General features: G+C 43.1%; 1 protein-coding gene across 1 annotated transcript in view; it reads left to right on the plus strand.

Annotated features, from left to right (window-relative positions):
• The window catches only part of pvalb6 (parvalbumin 6), a 73,726-nt gene that overhangs the window by 53,594 nt on the left and 1,305 nt on the right, over positions 1 to 18,827 (plus strand). The window contains exons 2-4 of the mRNA XM_055223741.1: positions 15,114 to 15,179; positions 17,071 to 17,203; positions 17,575 to 17,684. Of these exons, the coding sequence (XP_055079716.1) occupies positions 15,119 to 15,179; positions 17,071 to 17,203; positions 17,575 to 17,684 (304 nt within the window). The 5' untranslated portion in view covers positions 15,114 to 15,118. The remainder of the gene's footprint in view (positions 1 to 15,113; positions 15,180 to 17,070; positions 17,204 to 17,574; positions 17,685 to 18,827) is intronic.

Raw genomic sequence — 18,827 nt, forward strand, 5'->3', positions numbered from 1 at the left:
GGAGACGCTTTGGCAGTGGATTGGGCCAAGCTTTCACTGGCCTGGGCCGGTCCACCCGAGGGCCCGTCTGGTGGAGCTGGAGGGAATATGTGGAGTTTACTCTGGCACATGAGCCAATACAAGATAAATGCCGCGCGAACGAGAGACGTACGGTAATTATCTAAACTAAAACGCGGAGATTGACTTATTTTTGTTCATAATTTTCCACAAAACCAACTGGATTAATGACGATACTAAACAATACGCTTGAATAAGGTCACACAGAGCGCGCACTCGCCTGAGATGACTGCGTATGTTTGTCGACGCTTTTAGATCGTTAACGGATTAATCGCAGCTCCCAAAGTTCTGATAAGGTTCAAAACAGCGTTATCAAAAGATGCGCACGTCTAACACTGTCTGCGGTCAGTCACGTTAAGGTCAGAGGAGAAGGATGGAGCGAAACGTTGTCTGTTTAATCGCTCCGTCGTCCAGATGTGGAGCTACGGAATGTAACGTTGAAAATAGTGAAAGACTCTACAGCAGGAGTTATTGACATTTTTGAAACTAAGAGGCTACTTCATGGGCCAGTTTGACCAGTGCAACCAGTTTGATGTACGTTCTTCTGAAATAACACGTTTGCTCAGTTTGCCCTTAGTTCTACCTCAGGGGCGTCAAACTCATGTTCACCGAGGGCCACATCAGCAAAATGGCCGCCATCAAGGGCCAGATGTGACTGTGCGGCAGAGTAAATGTCACTAAATGTAACTGAATGTCATGTAAAATAAATGTAATTCCTTTTTAACTTGTTAAATAACGGTTTCTGTGATAAACTGACATTTTTAAAAGTGTGTATCTGGTCGGGACACACCTGCTCACAGACCTTCAGCTCTGCTTCAAATACAGACTTTTACACACTTTTAATTATTGGACAATTTGTTGTTTTTCTCGCAGACTCACTTTTTCACACTTAGCTCCGTGTTTGGACGTGGACTGTACCGACCTCGCCTCATAACACAAAAAACACACAGGTTTTTCTCCTCAAAGCACAAACTTGTATTCACCTTCACCTTTGTTCCTTCCAACTTTCATTCATTTCACTTCATGAACATTTTGTGATGATTATTTGCAAATATTTCTCAGTTCCACTTGCAGGGAAAATCTCATTAGTTTATCATCAGTGCAAACATTAAAGCAGCAGAGACTTATTTTAAAATGCCTTTTAATTTTATCTTCTCGCGGCCACATAAAATGACGTGGCGGGCTGCTTTTGGCCCCTGGGCCTTGAGTTTGACACATGTGTTCTACATTAATAATGATAAGAACTGATCATGTTTGATTTCTCACAATCAACAATGACAGAAAGGTACGAAACAGATTCATTCATGAGCCACTGACAAACATTTTAAACACAAACTTTGTGGCGCCATGTTTCAAAAAGTTATCACTTATTTAATGTTCAATTTACATATTTTAAAATAAATCTCAGTTGCTTTTTACAACTTTTTCGCCGGTCTTGTGAAAAAAGCCTGTTGCGTACCCAAAGCCTTTAGCTCGGGGCTTTTTCTGCCCGTAGGGGGCGTCCCAGTGGGTATTTAGCGTGGAGCTCCACATTGTGCCGCTTTGCCGTCGCCACAGTCGAGATGAGACACACGCACGTTTCTTTTATAGTCTTAACTGGGTTAAGTTCTTTCTTTTATTGTTTCAATGTTTAAGTGTTTATGGTTTTATTTTAAACACTTTTTGAGTTAAATGGATTCAGGTCTTCATAAGTCCAGTGTTTGATGAGATCCTGTTAAAGTTGTACCAACCACACCTGAAGTAAAAGGTGTTCACCTGGAGGAGGAGCTTCTGGTTTCAGAACATTTCATTTTCAACTTTTTCCCCCTCAATTTTGGTCTTTATAATTGCAAACTGTAAAATCACAATAGCATTATAACATCTTTTTGTTGCTTCTTTGTTACGATAATGATGCTTCTGCTACTATACATAAACTTAAGTTAAGTGCTAAACCAGGGACGTCAAACTCATTTTCACAGAGGGCCACATCAACAAAATGGCTGCTCTCAAAGGGCCAGATGTAACTTTAAGACAGAATAAATGTAACTAAATGTAATGTAAAATAAATGCAACTTATTTTTAATCTTGTCAGTTAATCGTTTCTATATTTATTACTTATTCAAATTACAGATATTGTATATGGATTTACATAGATATGGAAAAAATGGCTGGCCGTTTAATTTACTTTGTCGGGGGGCCACATAAAATGACATGGCGGGCCGCATTTGGCCCACGGGCCTTGAGTTTGACACATGTGCTAGACCCTTAAAGACGTTTTGTCATTTTTTTCTGTTTCTATCACTTATGCTTGTGTCTTAAATGTTATTTCTTTGCCTGGAGCTGTAGACTTTATAAAGTGGACGGAGTAAGTGCGACGTCACCACAGCGTTCAGCTCCAGTCAAATGAAGCTCGTTAAAGCTAGCAGTTATAGCGGCTAATTTAGAGCTGAGTTTCATATTTGGAAGTATCATAGCAACCAAAGAGCCAATCCAGAGCGAGAACATTGAGGATAACAGCAACACTGTCAATCAAACCTGTTGCTAACGCTAGCGGGAGCGACCTCAGCGAAAGAAGGACCTGATTTGTCTGTTATTAATGTTCATATTTCAATTTACAGACACAATAGTGAAATAAAACCACCAGGATCATGTAGAGGGTTAATACGAACATTTAAGACCAAAATGAACGAAAAGGGGGCGACAGTTTCTAATTTAAAGTGAATCATTTGGAAAGTGGTGGCTAGCACGTTAGCTCTGTCCATGTACGTGCGGTAAAAACACAACAGATTTAACTTTTATTCAATCCGAGGCATCTATTTACTGTTTTCATGAAGATTTTGATGCATTTTTTTGGATCATTCCAGACAAAAACAACAACATCCTCCCCCTAAACACACATAAAGAGCCCGTTTAACCTAAAATTATGAGAAAAGTTTTAAAAGTAGCCCATTTAACAGTGTGGAACTTTATCAGGAGCTGCCCAGCATTGATTTTAGTTTCCGGTGAATGTTGGAGATATTGGTTTGTTAAGATTAGGGACGGAGTGATGGTTAAGATTCGGGACAGAATGAGAGCAGCCGTGATGGTAATAGATATAATCTGCACCCTGAGATTGGGCTGTAATGATGCAAAATGGCTGAAACGATAAGGGCAGATTAAAAGTGACAATTAAAAGTTGTAGAAAGCGATAGAAGTGTTGGAGGAGAAAGGAAGGAACCACCGCGAGAAGCAAGACGATTTTTGTTTTGTTACGGATGTACGAGAGACAAATGTGAAGTAATAAGTATAAACATCAAGTGAAATGTGTTTTTGTCGTGAAAACATCAAGAACCGAGCGTCTGTTATTGTTCTGTTTTACATAATTGGTCAAATGTGGCGTTTATCAAGTTCAACATTTGTGGCGACTGTTTATTTTTGGATATTTTTCTTTTGAATAACATGAAACAGCGCTGATTTCTGGAGTTATCGGGTTATTGAAATGAGAATATTCAGATTTGTTTCTGCAAAAAGGGCAAACTAATGTGGCAACGACAAAAATGAAAGCGTTATTTTAAAAGTCTTTGTAGTTTCAATTACAACAGTTGCGCTAAAACTCTCTGACACGGGTCACCGGGCGTTTTTGGTGATTTGATTTCTCTTTATGACGTGATCTGACGCGTTATGGCCAAATATATGTACTCAGCTCCAAGGCCGGTCTTAGTCTTTAGGGGGCCCCAGTCTTTAGGGGGCCCTACGCAGAATTTACCGTTGGGGCCCTCACCTCAAAATTAAAACATCATCTTAACTAGTTGGGCCCTGCACCAGAGAAATGTTTAAATTCTAGACATTTTCTTCTTGATTTCCGGTTCTTTTAAATGTTCCAGTTGACTAAAGTGGGTTTACACTGTCCACACCGATGCCCGACGCAAAAACAAACGTAGGCAGCACATTGTTAGCTACTGGAAATCATTTTAGAGCACATGCGTCAAACCCAAGGCCCCCGGGCTAACTGCGGCCCCCCCACGTCTTTTTATGTGGCCCGCAACAAGATAAATTAAAAGGTTTGACTGTCTTAAAATGTCAGTTTATGAGGAAATACGGTTACACAGCCATATTTTTACATCTACGGAAATGTATATGCGATATTTGTAACTCAAATATGAAATAAATACAGAGACGGTTAAAAAAGTAGTTGCATTTATTTTACGTGTGGCCCTTTTGGAGTGACCCTCGGTGAAAATGTGTGTGACAAACCTGTTTTAGAGGAATATTCAGACTAGTATAAACACTCAAGCGATGTTTCGTTTCCAAGAAAACTTTCATGAATCCAAAAACAACCAATAACGTCACAAATGTTAGCATAACTTGGCATAATACGTCCCATTGAATTAGCCCCTCACTTATTATAATGACCAGCAGATCTCAGCTCTATTATCTGAAACACAATTCGACTAAACACATCCGCAGATGAATATTACAGGGCCGAGGGGAGATACTTGACTGCGGCTTATTAATAGTGAAGTTTGATTAGCGACGATGACCTTACGCTGAACCGCGACGTAGCCTTGTGTCTCGCCGTCTCGAGGGGGTTCAAGTATAAAACAGACGGAGCCGCTCTGTGTGACCTCGTACCGACACCACCCACACCCGGGTCTGCACCAGCGAGCGCCCCGTCCAGGTAAGGCCGCTAGCGAACGAGAAGACGGAGAAGATGGTTATCGCTAGAAAGCTACGGTTAAGCTAACTCATTATTCTGAGGCGGTTCAGTCGTTTTTTAGCATTAGTAGAAGTCATTGTTAGGAAAGAAAAAGAGGGTTCTGCAAAATTGAGGTTATTTTACGAAAGATAAAAGTACTTTATCAATAAGGTAATTACATTTTCAAGATTAAATTTTACGATAGTTTCAAGGTCGAGTTTTAAAAAGACACAAAAAGCTGAGCGTGTCCAGAGCTGCACATTTTTTCGTTATGTTTTATGAATAATTATCAAGCTAAAGATGCTTGAATGGAAAGTGTTGTGTTAATTAATGACAGTAATATTTTGTTTACGCGTCAGTTTGAGAGATGTTTGCTTTTAAATGCGGCCGTCACGAGCAGATTAGAGCGAATTTACATTTTTAATTTACTTGGTGATATTTTATGCAAATGTTAATGCCCTTGTTCATATCAGACAATAATGTGTGACGATAATGTAACGCGTCTGTACGTTTGCCACGGGGAACGGTCAGATTTATGTGTTTTTGTGCGTACGGCGAGCGGCTCAGGGGCTGGAGGGTTCGCCCGCCAACGCAGCGGTCAGTGGTTTGATTGTGTGTACATGTTGTCGCGTTATTGAGCAAGACATTTCAGCCACTTTATACACAATCTCGCCCCTTCGTACATATCTGACCTCCTCCACATCGCTCCTCCTCCTCTGTCCAGCTCACTGTCCCCTCTGCCCGACTTGTGACCACGGGGACCGGGGCTTTGAGCCGCTCTGCCCCGCCCCCTCAGCTCTGGAGCGCTCTCCCTCCTGATCTCCGCACCTTAGACTCTCTTCACTCTTCAAATCCAGACTCAAAACTCACCTGTTCACACTGTCCTGTCTCTCGTAACAATCACACGTCTTTTATCAATCAGTTTTTTGTCATGTTTTATCGTATTTGTCTGTTTTTATCTCATTTTTATCTTGTTCAGTCCTTGGCTGTTTGGAAATTCGCTTATAAATAAAATGCATTATTACCTTCTTTATACGTCCAGCTCGTAGGGTTTTAGTCAAATAGTGATGACGTTACGCTCGTTCGATAAACAAATGATGTTCGATAATGCTTTATGGAGTTGTAGAGAAAGTCCATAGTTTGTTTTTTTAATATATAACAACAAATAGGCAGACGGTGATTTACTGTGGCGTCCCCAATGAGGGAAGTCCACTGCCTGGCCAAAAAAAAAGTCACCACCTGGATTTAACGAGGCCAAGCAGTGTAAAAATGATATTAATATGCAACTCCAAACAGACAGGAATAAAACCTGCAACCTTCTGGCTGTGAGGCACGAGTTCTGCTGAATACTCAAAGTGCTGCTGAACTGGGCGGTACCTGAAGGACTAAGGAAAAGAGCGAGGGGACAGAAGGGGAGGAGTCTGGAGACGCGACAAACAGTGTGGCCGTGTCCCAATTCGGTGATCACACACTTCGAAGTACTGTTCGAAGTACCCGGCCGACGAAGTGTACTCCTCCGTGTAGTCCCCTTTGTGCCGAAATGAGACATCGTCGTCGCAAACGTTTATTTCTGTTTAGAATTTTTGAATGAAGTAAGAAATTCATCTTTCCCTTCGAATATCAATCAGCAAATCTAACGACTGAGGTGATTTTTTTCCACAATTGTAGCGAGTATTACACAACTTAAAGAAAATATACCTTGTTCCTCCTGTAGAAGAAGTGACGTGTGGTGCATGATGGGATATGGCAGTGTGCGAACTCTGCTGATCTCCATGGAAACGCAGGTCACATTTGTCAGCCGCGCTTGAAATAGGACGAAGTGTGAAACCGTCAAATTGGGACACGGCCTGTGATCGGTCGAACAGGTGTCCACGTTTCAAACTCTGCTAGGTGTTTGTAATCAGAAACACCTGGCTGTGAGCAGGGCAGTCTTTCGTAATGTCACCAACTACTGGATTACCGAGGCCACTGAAGGCAGAACATGCGCAAGAATGAGGCGTTTTTGGCTCTAAAGTCGCCGAAAATGACTAAAAACGGCAGATAATGCTGTTAAAACAATGTACGCACAGCTGAGTAGTGACTAAAAGTGTTTATTTCCACCTGAAGAGCTCTCACTGAATACAAACGCTCCACATGTTTTCCATCCAGAATAGACCTCCACCTCGCGGCGTCTCCATCCTCCGTCTGTTTTCAAACTTACTCTCTCTAACAACAGATGCTTAAGAGTCTGGTCCCGTGGCCGCTGTACGATTGGGGCCGTACTGATAATGTCCCAGAACGATTGCCGCTCTTATCGCCTCCCGCGTGTGTGGCTGCGTGTGTGCGTCTCCTCCGTCAGCCCCTTTGTCCCGCCTCACTCGCCCTATCTCTGCTCAATCGATACACAATGTAACGCACACTGAAAAGATAATTGCCTACATACGCTCGCGGAGTTTCTCTTTCTCTTTAGGAGACGAACACGGAGGATCGCTGGTAATTTAGATAGAGGAGGAGGGAGCCGGGGGGTGGGGGGGGGGGCTTTTTGGCGGAGGAGAGGATGACTTTGCATGCGTTTGGCGTTTGCTCTGTTGGTGCAAAAGGATCGCGGTTAAGTAAAGACTAAGCTCGAATCAATTGGAATGGATTGCTTTGTTTTTCGAGTGCTTATGAAAATGATTAGATTACAGAGGGAGCGTTTGTTTTTGTTGCTTGTCGTGTGTTCGTTTGTCGGAGCGGTGAACAGATTGCCGAGATCGTAAAACTCATTTGGACGCAGTCGTAGATCACAGACGTGGACCGAGGGATTGACCAGATGTTGCAGTGGGAAAGAAGTGACGCTGCAACACGAAATCCAGAAGAAAATGATCCATAGTCACATTTTCTTTATTTTACATCGCTTAAAGGCCCTGTACTAGATGTTTTTCCCATGTTTTTGAGCTTATATATTACACTTACATATATTTATAGAGACAAGGTGAGCTGGGTCAGAGGGTGTGAGGTTCGTACCGGATATGGAGAGCTGGGTCGGAGACAGAGGAGCAAAAATATCCAACTTAGAACGAGTAAAAAAATGCAAAAAAAACATGAGACTGAGCAAAGCAGAGTTGTACCAATGTGGATACGAGGACGATCTGGCGCTGAGTGTCAGGTCCTTGGTCCGTTTGTCCTCCACAGGTGCAGCTCGATTAGCGATTCGTTGCAGGTGTGCGTGGGAGGAGCCCGAAACTCCGCCCAGCTCCAGGCTGTGACACAGAAGGGAGAAGGAAAACAGACTGGGATCTTGACAATATTGTAAAAGCAGCTCTTGAGGTCAAAATACGCGCATTTTGTCTGTATCTAATTATGCAGACAACAAGTGCATGCTAGTTGTTGTTAGCTTTACCGTTTGCTAGTTGTGGAAAGTGCTTGTAAACTCATTGTGCTGAATAATTAGCTTGTTCAGAATGCATAAAGTAAATGAGGAATAAGTTCTCAAACATCCTGATGCATTCGACTTCCGGTTTGGCTAATGGCGGCGTAGGTACAACACCGGGAGAGCTCTGTCGAAATCCTTAAAACACTGGCAAAAAATCCGCTAAAACGCAATGTGGCTACGGTTAGAATATGTCTTAAGATGAGTACGACAACAAAGAAACCGATTTTAGTCCAAGAAGAGCAGGTGGAAGAAGAAATCCCTCAGACCAGCGATAACCAAGACACAGCAGCTAGCAAACAAGGCGCTAAGCTAACCTGAGCCGACATGGAAGAACGAATCATTTTAACAGACGATACAACAGAAATATCACCGAACAACATGGAAAGCAGAGGATTGGTGTTGGAATCCACCTGTTCCTCTTAAAAAAAACAAAAAAAAACAACACATTCTGCTGCATTTAATATGTACACTGAGTATTACATCATTTCTGCGGTGGATTTGCACACACGGCCATAATCAGATCTCCGTTTGATTTGCCAAATAAACCCAAAGATACTGAATCACCTCAAGATATTAAACACAAGATGAATTCTGACAGTTTTTCAAAATGGCTGACCGCAGACATACCCCAAAGATAATACAGATAATAAAACACTAACCAACGCCGTGTTATTACTGCAGTGAGAGCGCGATATTCACCCCGGACAAATGCAAACGCCGTGTTGTCTCCAGCCCTTCGATCCTACGCCACAAACAATATGTAACGCTAGCTGCCCGGAGGACGCGCTTTCTGCAGACTGGACTGTTTTTATATTTGCATCTTAGTCCAAAGAACATACAGCGAGCTCGGGTTTCTGCGCTCGGCCTCGCTCCTACATCTCTGCCGCTGTCCTTTTGGATTCACACGGTTGCTCGGAGGGTCACGCTCACGCACGGACAGCAGATTAGGGGCTGGTTGCGGGTCTGGAGGTTAGATTACCCACAGAGGCAGGCGACTCCAGGAGGAAACACACACACGACGGCCCTGAAGAGAGACGCAATTAATACAGCGAACCTCAAGGTTACGTCACGGCACGAGGCACGGATGAATGTGACCGCGGGGTAATCGGGTGTTTTTTGTGGATGTGTAGATAAACGAGGTGCAAACAACAAGGTCTGAGCAGATAAAAAATACATCATAGCGTATTTAAATCATAACTTGGGCGTGTGCGCTTTGATTAAAAGTCCTATACTGTGCAAAATTGACCCTTGTGAAGGTTTAAAACGCGTTAAAAGTGCTGCTACTTCATCAAAAAACAGACCTGGAGTTGTGTTTTTGTTTCACTTATTATTAGTCTGCGTACATTTCCACTGCTCAAAACGCTCTGTTCCACCTTGTGATGTCATGAAGTGGTGGTTTTCACGTTAACAGCTCCTTTTTTTACCTTTAGTTCAGTCGAAATGAGCAATTCCAAAAGCTGAAATGATCCAAATGATTCTAGAAGTGAAGGTGTGTGGAGTTTAAAAGCTTAAATATGGAGGTTTGTTTGTGTGTTAAACAAAACGCAACTCCAGCCATGTTTAGACGAGAAAATATTATAAAATAGATCAGAAAATTGCGTAACATGGGTCGTTTAACATTTACTAGTTATCAAAATGGCTTCCGATAACTGTTGCAGAACTGTTTTGTGTTTTGTATACACTGGTCCCTGGTTTATCGCAGAGGTTACGATCTAAAAATAACCCGCAACAGGTGAAATCCGTGAAGTATCAGCTTTATTTTTATATGTTTTTGTCTGTAAAACCCCTCACCACACACTTTATACACTTTTCTCACACAGGCGTTAACATTTTCTCACATTTCTCTCTCGTTTAAACTCTCTCAAAGTTCAAACCTTCGTAGGCGTCTTTGTCGGTGCAGAACGTTTCATCGACATTGTGGGTTTTGTCGGGGAGAAAACAAATCGCAAACGTACAGCACTTCAGAGTCACACTGAGATCCAACGTTTATGTAAATTTGTCTGAACACATTCTGTACTGGACAGGAGACACGGCACGGAGGAGACTGATGGACAATGGTCTACAGTCCAACAGCCAATCAGGACGCACAACACAATGGTCTACAGTCCAACAGCCAATCAGGATACAGGACACAATGCACGCTCATACGTTGTAAAAAAAAACATGTAAAATTGCACAAAAAATCCGCGAAACAGTGAGAAAGTTGAACCGTGATACAGCGAGGGACAAGTGTGCACAAGTTTTATAAAATACTTCATACAGTGGGATATTTTTCTGTCTCAAATGATGAATATTACCCCTTGTGAATGAATGCACTTTGTCAATTTTTGTGAAACGTAGAAGCGGCTGTCCACTGTTCAGGATGTCGTATAAAGTATGTCGTACTTTGACCTCTCCTCGGTTAATTCGCGCTCGCTGTCGACTTAGGATTACTGCACATCGTGTCCGAAAACGCTAACAGTGCAAAAAAAAAAGCAGGTATTACTAAAAGCTAAACGCGCTCCTGTCAGACTTTAACAACTGTTGTGCGGTTTGAATGTGACCTTCTCATCGCCGGAGGGACGGACTCTTTAGTATTAAACACGAGCTCCCTGAACATTACATAAACACAGAAAGGAAGGGCAGTCCTGGCACAAACAAATCGCTTTATATTCAGGGGGTTTGAGTGTGACATTCATCTGAAAAAGCCAAAACTGTGAAACAAACGGAGGGCAGGACTATCACGCTTTTGTACTGCTTCATACGGTAGTGTTTGTGGTTTGATATCTGCTCAAATCCATCTGATCCGTCTCATTTCCCGTCTCTGAACCGTCTCTTTTCCCCGCAGACACGTTTGTGCTAAAGGTCGTGGGCTGTAGAACGGTAAAAGATTGCGCGCGGGGCCACATGAGTTAAGTGAGCGTCCGTATTGATCTGTATGTGCAGGACTGTTTTAGTGAAGTAGATAACACACACACACACACACACAGAGACAGAGGAGCAATCCCGGGATAGTACATCACTGCGGAGCGCCACCCGGACCGACAACTACGGAGCGCTGTCTTTAAAGTCCTCGCTGTGAACCGGGATCGTTCGGTTTGTGAGGAAACGGAGGAACAAAGAAGGAAGATAAAAATGATTAGTGAAGGCTCTACGTTACGCCGTTTCCTCATGAAAAATACATCCCGAGTTGTGCTTTTTTCTCACGCAAATGGAGAAAAACACGCCGTTCCACCTTGTGATGTCATCATGCGACGATAGAGGAAGCGCTGTGTTGTTTTAAACTCCTTCATTTCTAGAATCGTTTCGTTTCCGCTTCTGGAATTTGTCAATCTTTACTGAACTAAAGGTAAAAGGAGCTGCAGAAGAACTTTTTTATGTTGAGGTTTTATTCCTGCGTCTGACAGTGGGGGGCAGTGTTGTGGAAAAAGCCCGGTGAGTTTTGAAATACAGAAAATTCAGACTCGTAGACTTTCCTGTTTCTTAGTCGTCCCTTCGTCCCCTGAGCATCTGAGCTCTGAGTATTTATTTCAAAGCAGAGAGACTTTTGTTTCACACTCAGGAGATAATGAACTTTTACACCTGAGGAAAGACGAGACGATAGAGTCTTTCCTGGAGGATGGAGACAGAGCTTCACAAACGCATTTAAAAACACAACATAATTATACTTACATTCCCATCACAGCGTAGTACAAGTTGTTGAAGTTTGACGTGTCTTGTATAATTATTGTCTTAACAGATGGATGATCATTAGTAAAAATAAAAACGTCATGTCTAGTCCAAACGTCCTGTGGTGGTTCTGACATAAGCAGACGTGTGTGTTTAAGACAGAGTGTTTTTGGACATAAACAGGCGAGAGTGTTTAAAGTTAGAGTTTCTGGACAGTAGCTCGTCCGTGTGCTGGAGAAACACAGACTGACCTTGAGGATGATGCAGCAGAGTTTTTCCCACAGAAAGTCTGAGTTCTGCACAGACCAGACCAGCTCAGCACAATAAAGTGCAGTATCACTCTGTGCTCTGGAGTGACACGTGTGCTCAGTGTGCACCAGAACATCACCATCTGGACATCAACATGCACCAGAACATCTCCAAAGTGTGTGCGTTTAGGATTTTACATTGATCTTGTTGTTTTTACAGTGAGAGATAAGGGGTTAACCTCTTCTTTATGCAGCTTTGGTCACACTACGCTGGCCCCAAGCCTGGATAAAAAGTGAATAATAATAAAAAAAACATGTATCAGATGCATGAAAAAAGTCAAGGAAATGTTTGATTCTGTTTGATGATCAGAGAAAGGAAGTGGTTTTTATACATTTGTAATAAAATAATAGTTTTTACCTGCTGACGTTTCTTTGCCCAATTATCTTATGTGTATTTTATATTTATGCACTTTCTGAGGCGTGGCTGGTCGTTTTGAGGCGTGGCTGGTCGTTTTGGGGCGTGGCTGGTCGTTTTGGGGCGTGGCTAGTCGTTTTGAGGCGTGGCTGGTCGTTTTGAGGCGTGGCTGGTCGTTTTGAGGCGTGGCTAGTCGTTTTGAGGCGTGGCTGGTCGTTTTGAGGCAGTATAAATCAGTTCGTCTGTGTTTTCACCTTTTGTTCCATCAGGTTAGTTTGGGGACATTTTCAGTTTTAGGTCCGTCCTCCTTTTGCTCTGTTTGGCTCCACCTTTCTGTCGTTACTTTTTACTTTCGGGACAGGGTTTGGAGCATTTTAAACTAAATTAAAATGAACTTAAAATAAACTATTCAACTTTTCGTAACCCGTTTGACTCCTGTGTTCAAATTGTTCTAAGGTTCTGAGCTAATTCAGTTCTTTTCGAGCCTCAAAAATACACATGGAGTCATTATTTGTTGTTTGTGAGTTTATTCTGCTTCCTCTTTTAATGCAGCTCAACTTTAAAGCTAAATATATAGATTTTTTTAGCCGATTTGGCACATTTCAGTCTAAATGAAGCGTCAGACACAGCCGACCACAGGACACTGAAGTATTCTTAAATCTCACTCTCTTATTTCCTCGACACTTGTCTCTGGGGCCACTGTATTTATCCAGAAGTAAAAGGACAAAGGCGTTAGTCACAGTCGAGGGAAAAAAGCTCTGATAAATACTTAAAGCAGCAGAGTTACATTCTGGTCTGACTCTAAGCTGAATCTCTGGCCCTAAACATTTTATTATCGTTTGTGAATGTTGCAAAATGGACACGATGTTGCTCTTTCAGGGGTGTAAAGTCACATTCTGGGGTATTCTTTAAAGACACACTATGTAACTTTTCATCTCCTTGTCTCCATGAAGATGTTTTTGCTTTGACTTGTTTTTGCAGCTTAAATAAATGTGATAAACCTGCATTTTTACTGTGCGGCGTCGCCTCTCCGCAGATCTTACTGACCTGTGACATAGTCTGGGTTTGACCATGGAATAAATATAAAGACACACTGCGGAACATAGCACTGAATCCATGGAGACAAGAAGATGGCGGCGTTTTTAGGTTAATTTTGAATAGAATGATTTTAACCTTCAGTTTGCAGCAGGAGTCTGAGCTAAAGTTCTTTTTTTTAAACTACATTTTTAAATAAATTAAATGATTTTTTTTCTGAGAGGTGAGTTTTTTTGGACCTGGTTTGAATAAATCTGTAAAACTTTTATTAAGATCAAAAACAGAAATTTGACTTGTCCTCGTGTGATTGTGTCTCATCGGCTCCTCTGAGTCTCTGAGTGTCTCTGTGGTTTTAAAACTGACCTTTCTGTCCTTGTTTGTCTTCTGTCCTTCCTGTCCTCATCTGTCCTGTGTTCTTCCTTTCCCCCTCTCTGTCTTTCCTGTCCCCCTCTCTGCCCTCTGTCCTCCGTCCTTCCCGTCCTCCTCTCTGTCCTATATCCTTTGTCCTTCCTGTTCCCCTCTCTGTCCTCTGTCTTTCCCAACCCCCTCTCTGTCCTCTGTCTTTCCCAACCCCCTCTCTGTCCTCTGTGTTTCCCGTCCCCCTCTCTGTCCTCCGTCTTTCCCGTCCCCCTCTCTGTCCTCTGTGTTTCCCGTCCCCCTCTCTGTCCTCCGTCTTTCCCGTCCCCCTCTCTGTCCTCTGTGTTTCCCGTCCCCCTCTCTGTCCTCTGTCTTTCCCAACCCCCTCTCTGTCCTCCGTCTTTCCCGTCCCCCTCTCTGTCCTCCGTCTTTCCCGTCCCCCTCTCTGTCCTCTGTCTTTCCCAACCCCCTCTCTGTCCTCTGTCTTTCCCGTCCCCCTCTCTGTCCTCTGTCTTTCCCATCCCCCCCTTTGTCCTCTGTCTTTCCCGTCCCCCTCTCTGTCCTCTGTGTTTCCCGTCCCCCTCTCTGTCCTCTGTGTTTCCCGTCCCCCTCTCTGTCCTCTGTGTTTCCCGTCCCCCTCTCTGTCCTCCGTCTTTCCCGTCCCCCTCTCTGTCCTCTGTGTTTCCCGTCCCCCTCTCTGTCCTCCGTCTTTCCCACCCCCCTCTCTGTCCTCCGTCTTTCCTGTCCCCCTCTCTGTCCTCCGTCTTTCCCGCCCCCCTCTCTGTCCTCTGTCTTTCCCGTCCCCCTCTCTGTCCTCTGTCTTTCCCGTCCCCCTCTCTGTCCCCCGTCTTTCCCGTCCCCCTCTCTGTCCTCCGTCTTTCCCGTCCCCCTCTCTGTCTTCTGTCTTTCCCATCCCCCTCTCTGTCCTCTGTCTTTCCCACCCTCTCTCTGTCCTCTGTCTTTCCCGTCCCCCTCTCTGTCCCCTGTCTTTCCCGTCCCCCTCTCTGTCTTTCCCATCCCCCTCTCTGTCCTCTGTGTTTCCCATCCCCCTCTCTGTCCTCTGTCTTTCCCATCCCCCTCTCTGTCCTCTGTCTTTCCCATCCCCCTCTCTGTCCTCTGTCTTTCCCGTCCCCCTCTCTGTCCTCTGTTCTTCCTGTGGCCCTTTCTGTCTTCTATCCTCTGTATCCTCTGTCTTCTGTCCTTCCCGTCCCTGCCTCTATCCTCTCCGTCCCCCTCTCTGTCCTCTGTCCTCTCTGTCCTCTGTCCTCTCTGTCCTCTCTGTCCTCTGTCTCTCGTCTCTCACAGCTGAGATGGCAATGAGCGGCATCCTCCACTGTGACGACATTAAGAAGGCTCTAGACGCTTTTGCAGGTAAAATCTCTCAAACTTTTTCTGTTTTTATGAAATTGGACATGGAACAAAATGTGATTATATATTTTTTCAGTCAAATAGTCGTATTAATTCAGCTCATTGCGGAGACAAAATGCCGTGTAACATAAACGTGCACATGTCTGTCTCTGGAGTCCCATAAAAGTCTCATTTGCTTCTAAAAATCATCTATAAATAAACCGAGCTGAACAATCTGCATAAATCAGACTTTTTCTTCTCATTGTGTAACTGAAATTATCTTAATCAAACATAACTGGGCTGTAACTAATTTAAAACATCTTAAAAACATGAAAAACAGAGAGACATCCTGATTATTCACAGTGATGAGTTTATAAACACTTTTCACCAGTGCAGAGTTTAGAGACGATGAAGCTAACAGCAACTAGCATGTTAGCACACACTTCCTGATTATAAGAGACTAAAATGCTTCTATCTGCAGAGAGTAGAGCTGTTTATATAATGTACATGTGAAAAATCAGGTACAGGATGTTTAAGGCTCATGTTCCGCTATTTTCAGATCTATGTTCTAATGTTTCACAGACCTGGAGTTGTGTTTTGTGTTTTGTTTCATTCACACATTTTTAACACAAACACTAGTTCTTCTCTCAAACAGAAAACACTCTGTTCTTTTTCTGCCTCCACTAGTGTTTGAGAAGTAGTTTGTGAACAGTTTCTCCAATAAACACCAGGAAACCTCTTCTGTTTTGGACATTTACTGGAGTAGAGTGTAAAACTGTAACATGCAAAGAAACACGTGTATTACAATCATGTTTTTATTTTCTTATGAACAAATATTATGCAGAGCTACATAAAACAACATATAGTAGCTTATTATAATATAAAATATGCACAACATTAACATAAAAGTAGCTACAACTACTGAAACGTGTGTAAAACTGTTGATTAGCATCACGCTAACACTAATGGAAAATCCCATAGACATGCTAACGCTATTAGCTTCTTCTATTTTAGCGCGAATATCCACTGTAAAATCAACTTAAAGTGACTGAAATAAGTTTATAGAGCGAGCTAACATGTTATAACGTTACAAAACTCACAGACAGATATTTGTGTGGGGCCAAATGAGTTTACACAACTTAAACACAGAGAAAAATGACTGAACTGTTGAAAGTCTGTGACAATATGGCAGCTACGGTGGCTCTGAATAGACAAAACAGATAAACTCAAAACAGAAATATCTTACTCCACTGAGGGCAGAATACACCTTTATAGTCCATACACCTTTATTAAAATCATTTGGATCATTTCAGCTCTTCATTGTCACTCAGCTAAAGGTAAAAGGAGCAGTTCACTAGAAAACTACCACTTGATGACATCACAAGGTGGAACAGAGCGTTTTGAGCTTTGGAGATGTAACAGACTAATAATAAAGCGTTACTCAAACATGTGTGAATGAAACAAAACATAACTCCAGGTCTGTTTGTGACGAGGAAATAGTATTAGAATATTTCCTGTAATACACGTAGGAAATTTAAACTTTAGAGAAATTAACCACAAAAAAATCTATTGTACAAAATGAGGCAAAAATGGATCAGTTGTAATAAACATTTTCACTCTATTTTCTGACATAAACTGAGGAAATTAAAGACTTTCCAACACAACGACACCAGCCGGTCCCTGAAGTCGTTGGATGCTCCACGTCTCCTCACGGCGTAGAATGAGGTTGCGTCTCTGCGGCTCCTCTGGCGATCGCACGTTCTCAAAGACGGAATATCAATCACACGGCAATGAGTCCCCCCCGTCTTCAATTAACCCGGCGCCGTAGGGCTCGTCTACTTTCACCAGAGCGAACCCACTTTTCACTGTCACCACTCTGTCCTACCTGTGTGTGTTTTTTTGTTTTTGGAACCAGTCGCCGAGTCGTTTGACGTTAAGAAGTTCTTCGAGATGGTCGGCCTGAAGTCCAAGTCTGCGGACGACGTCAAGAAGGTGTTCACGGTGCTGGACGCGGACAACAGCGGCTTCATCGAGGAGGAGGAGCTAAAGTATGTCCCTGTTAAACGCAGCGATACACCGATTCTCTGGAGGTTTTATTGCTTTGTCTGAAATGTTCCACAGTGTGACGCCAACGAGGGAAGTTATTAGTCAGATCTGTAGAGAGGCGAGTCTACTAAGGTTAAGATTGCAGGGTTTTTTTTAGGTTTTTTGGAGCTTTAAAAACACCTAAATAGATAGAAAATAGACATTTATACTGTGAAAACTTCCAGAATATTGTATCAAATAAAATCTCCATCTTATGTTTTGATTTGTTGTGTTGTGATTTTATTTTCTTTCTTGTTCTGTAAAGTATTTTGAATTACCATGGTGCACGTTTAAGTTATGAAATATGTCAACGTGGGTCTTTCTTTTCCTCCAGATTCGTCTTGAAGGGTTTCGCCAAAGATGGTAGAGACCTGACAGACAAAGAAACCAAAGCATTTTTAAGAGCAGCCGACAAGGACGGCGACGGGAAGATAGGAGTGGAAGGTACGGCTCAAGAGCACCGTCAGGCCTAAGAGCACCGTCAGGCCTAAGAGCACCGTGAGGCCTCAAAATACGAGTCTGTCAGGCCTAAAACACGAGTCTGTCAGGCCTCAAAACACGAGTCTGTCAGGCCTCAAAATACGAGTCTGTCAGGCCTAAAACACGAGTCTGTCAGGCCTCAAAATACGAGTCTGTCAGGCCTCAAAATACGAGTCTGTCAGGCCTAAAACACGAGTCTGTCAGGCCTAAAACACGAGTCTGTCAGGCCTCAAAACACGAGTCTGTCAGGCCTCAAAATATGAGTCTGTCAGGCCTCAAAACACGAGTCTGTCAGGCCTCAAAACACGAGTCTGTCAGGCCTAAAACACGAGTCTGTCAGGCCTCAAAACACGAGTCTGTCAGGCCTCAAAATATGAGTCTGTCAGGCCTCAAAACACGAGTCTGTCAGGCCTCAAAACACGAGTCTGTCAGGCCTCAAAATACGAGTCTGTCAGGCCTCAAAATATGAGTCTGTCAGGCCTCAAAACACGAGTCATTTGACTAAAGTTTAGTTCGTCAGTGAGGACCAGAACCTCAGAAAACACAGGCGTTTATGAAGCGACGATCTCGGAGAACACAGTGATACAGAGGTCGGTTTGGGGAGGAAGACGGAGAGGAAGAGGTGAGGTGTGGGCCTGCTCTTGGACTTTAAGTGGGACTAACAGGGCCGGTCCAGACTATAAGCAGAATGAGCAGCTGCTTAGGGCCCCAAAGCCACCAGGGGGCCCCCAAGAGCCTAAACATTTGTATTTAAAATAATATAAAATGTGAAGTTGTATTGGAAACAGTGCTCAAGTGTTTACAGCCTAAATATCCCTCTATAAACATTACATTTGATTTTTTTTTTTTACATATAGTAGCAAAATATCTGCTGCCTACATTTGTTTTTGGACCAGGCATAAATGTGGACAGCTCTGTATTTACCCCTGAGCTGCACTGAGGCCCCTGAGGTACTTTTTGAATGTCTGTTTTACAAGTTAGATTAAAACATTTCAGTCTTTTGTTCATATAAATAGAAATACACTTGGACACAGTGATGAGAGCAGATGAGAGCACAGTTATGTAGTATTTGGAATTGCAGTACTTGTAGTGACCACCGGAGGCAGC

This window comes from Periophthalmus magnuspinnatus, chromosome 8, assembly GCF_009829125.3.
Source record: "Periophthalmus magnuspinnatus isolate fPerMag1 chromosome 8, fPerMag1.2.pri, whole genome shotgun sequence".
In the NCBI taxonomy this organism is placed as follows: domain Eukaryota; kingdom Metazoa; phylum Chordata; class Actinopteri; order Gobiiformes; family Gobiidae; genus Periophthalmus; species Periophthalmus magnuspinnatus.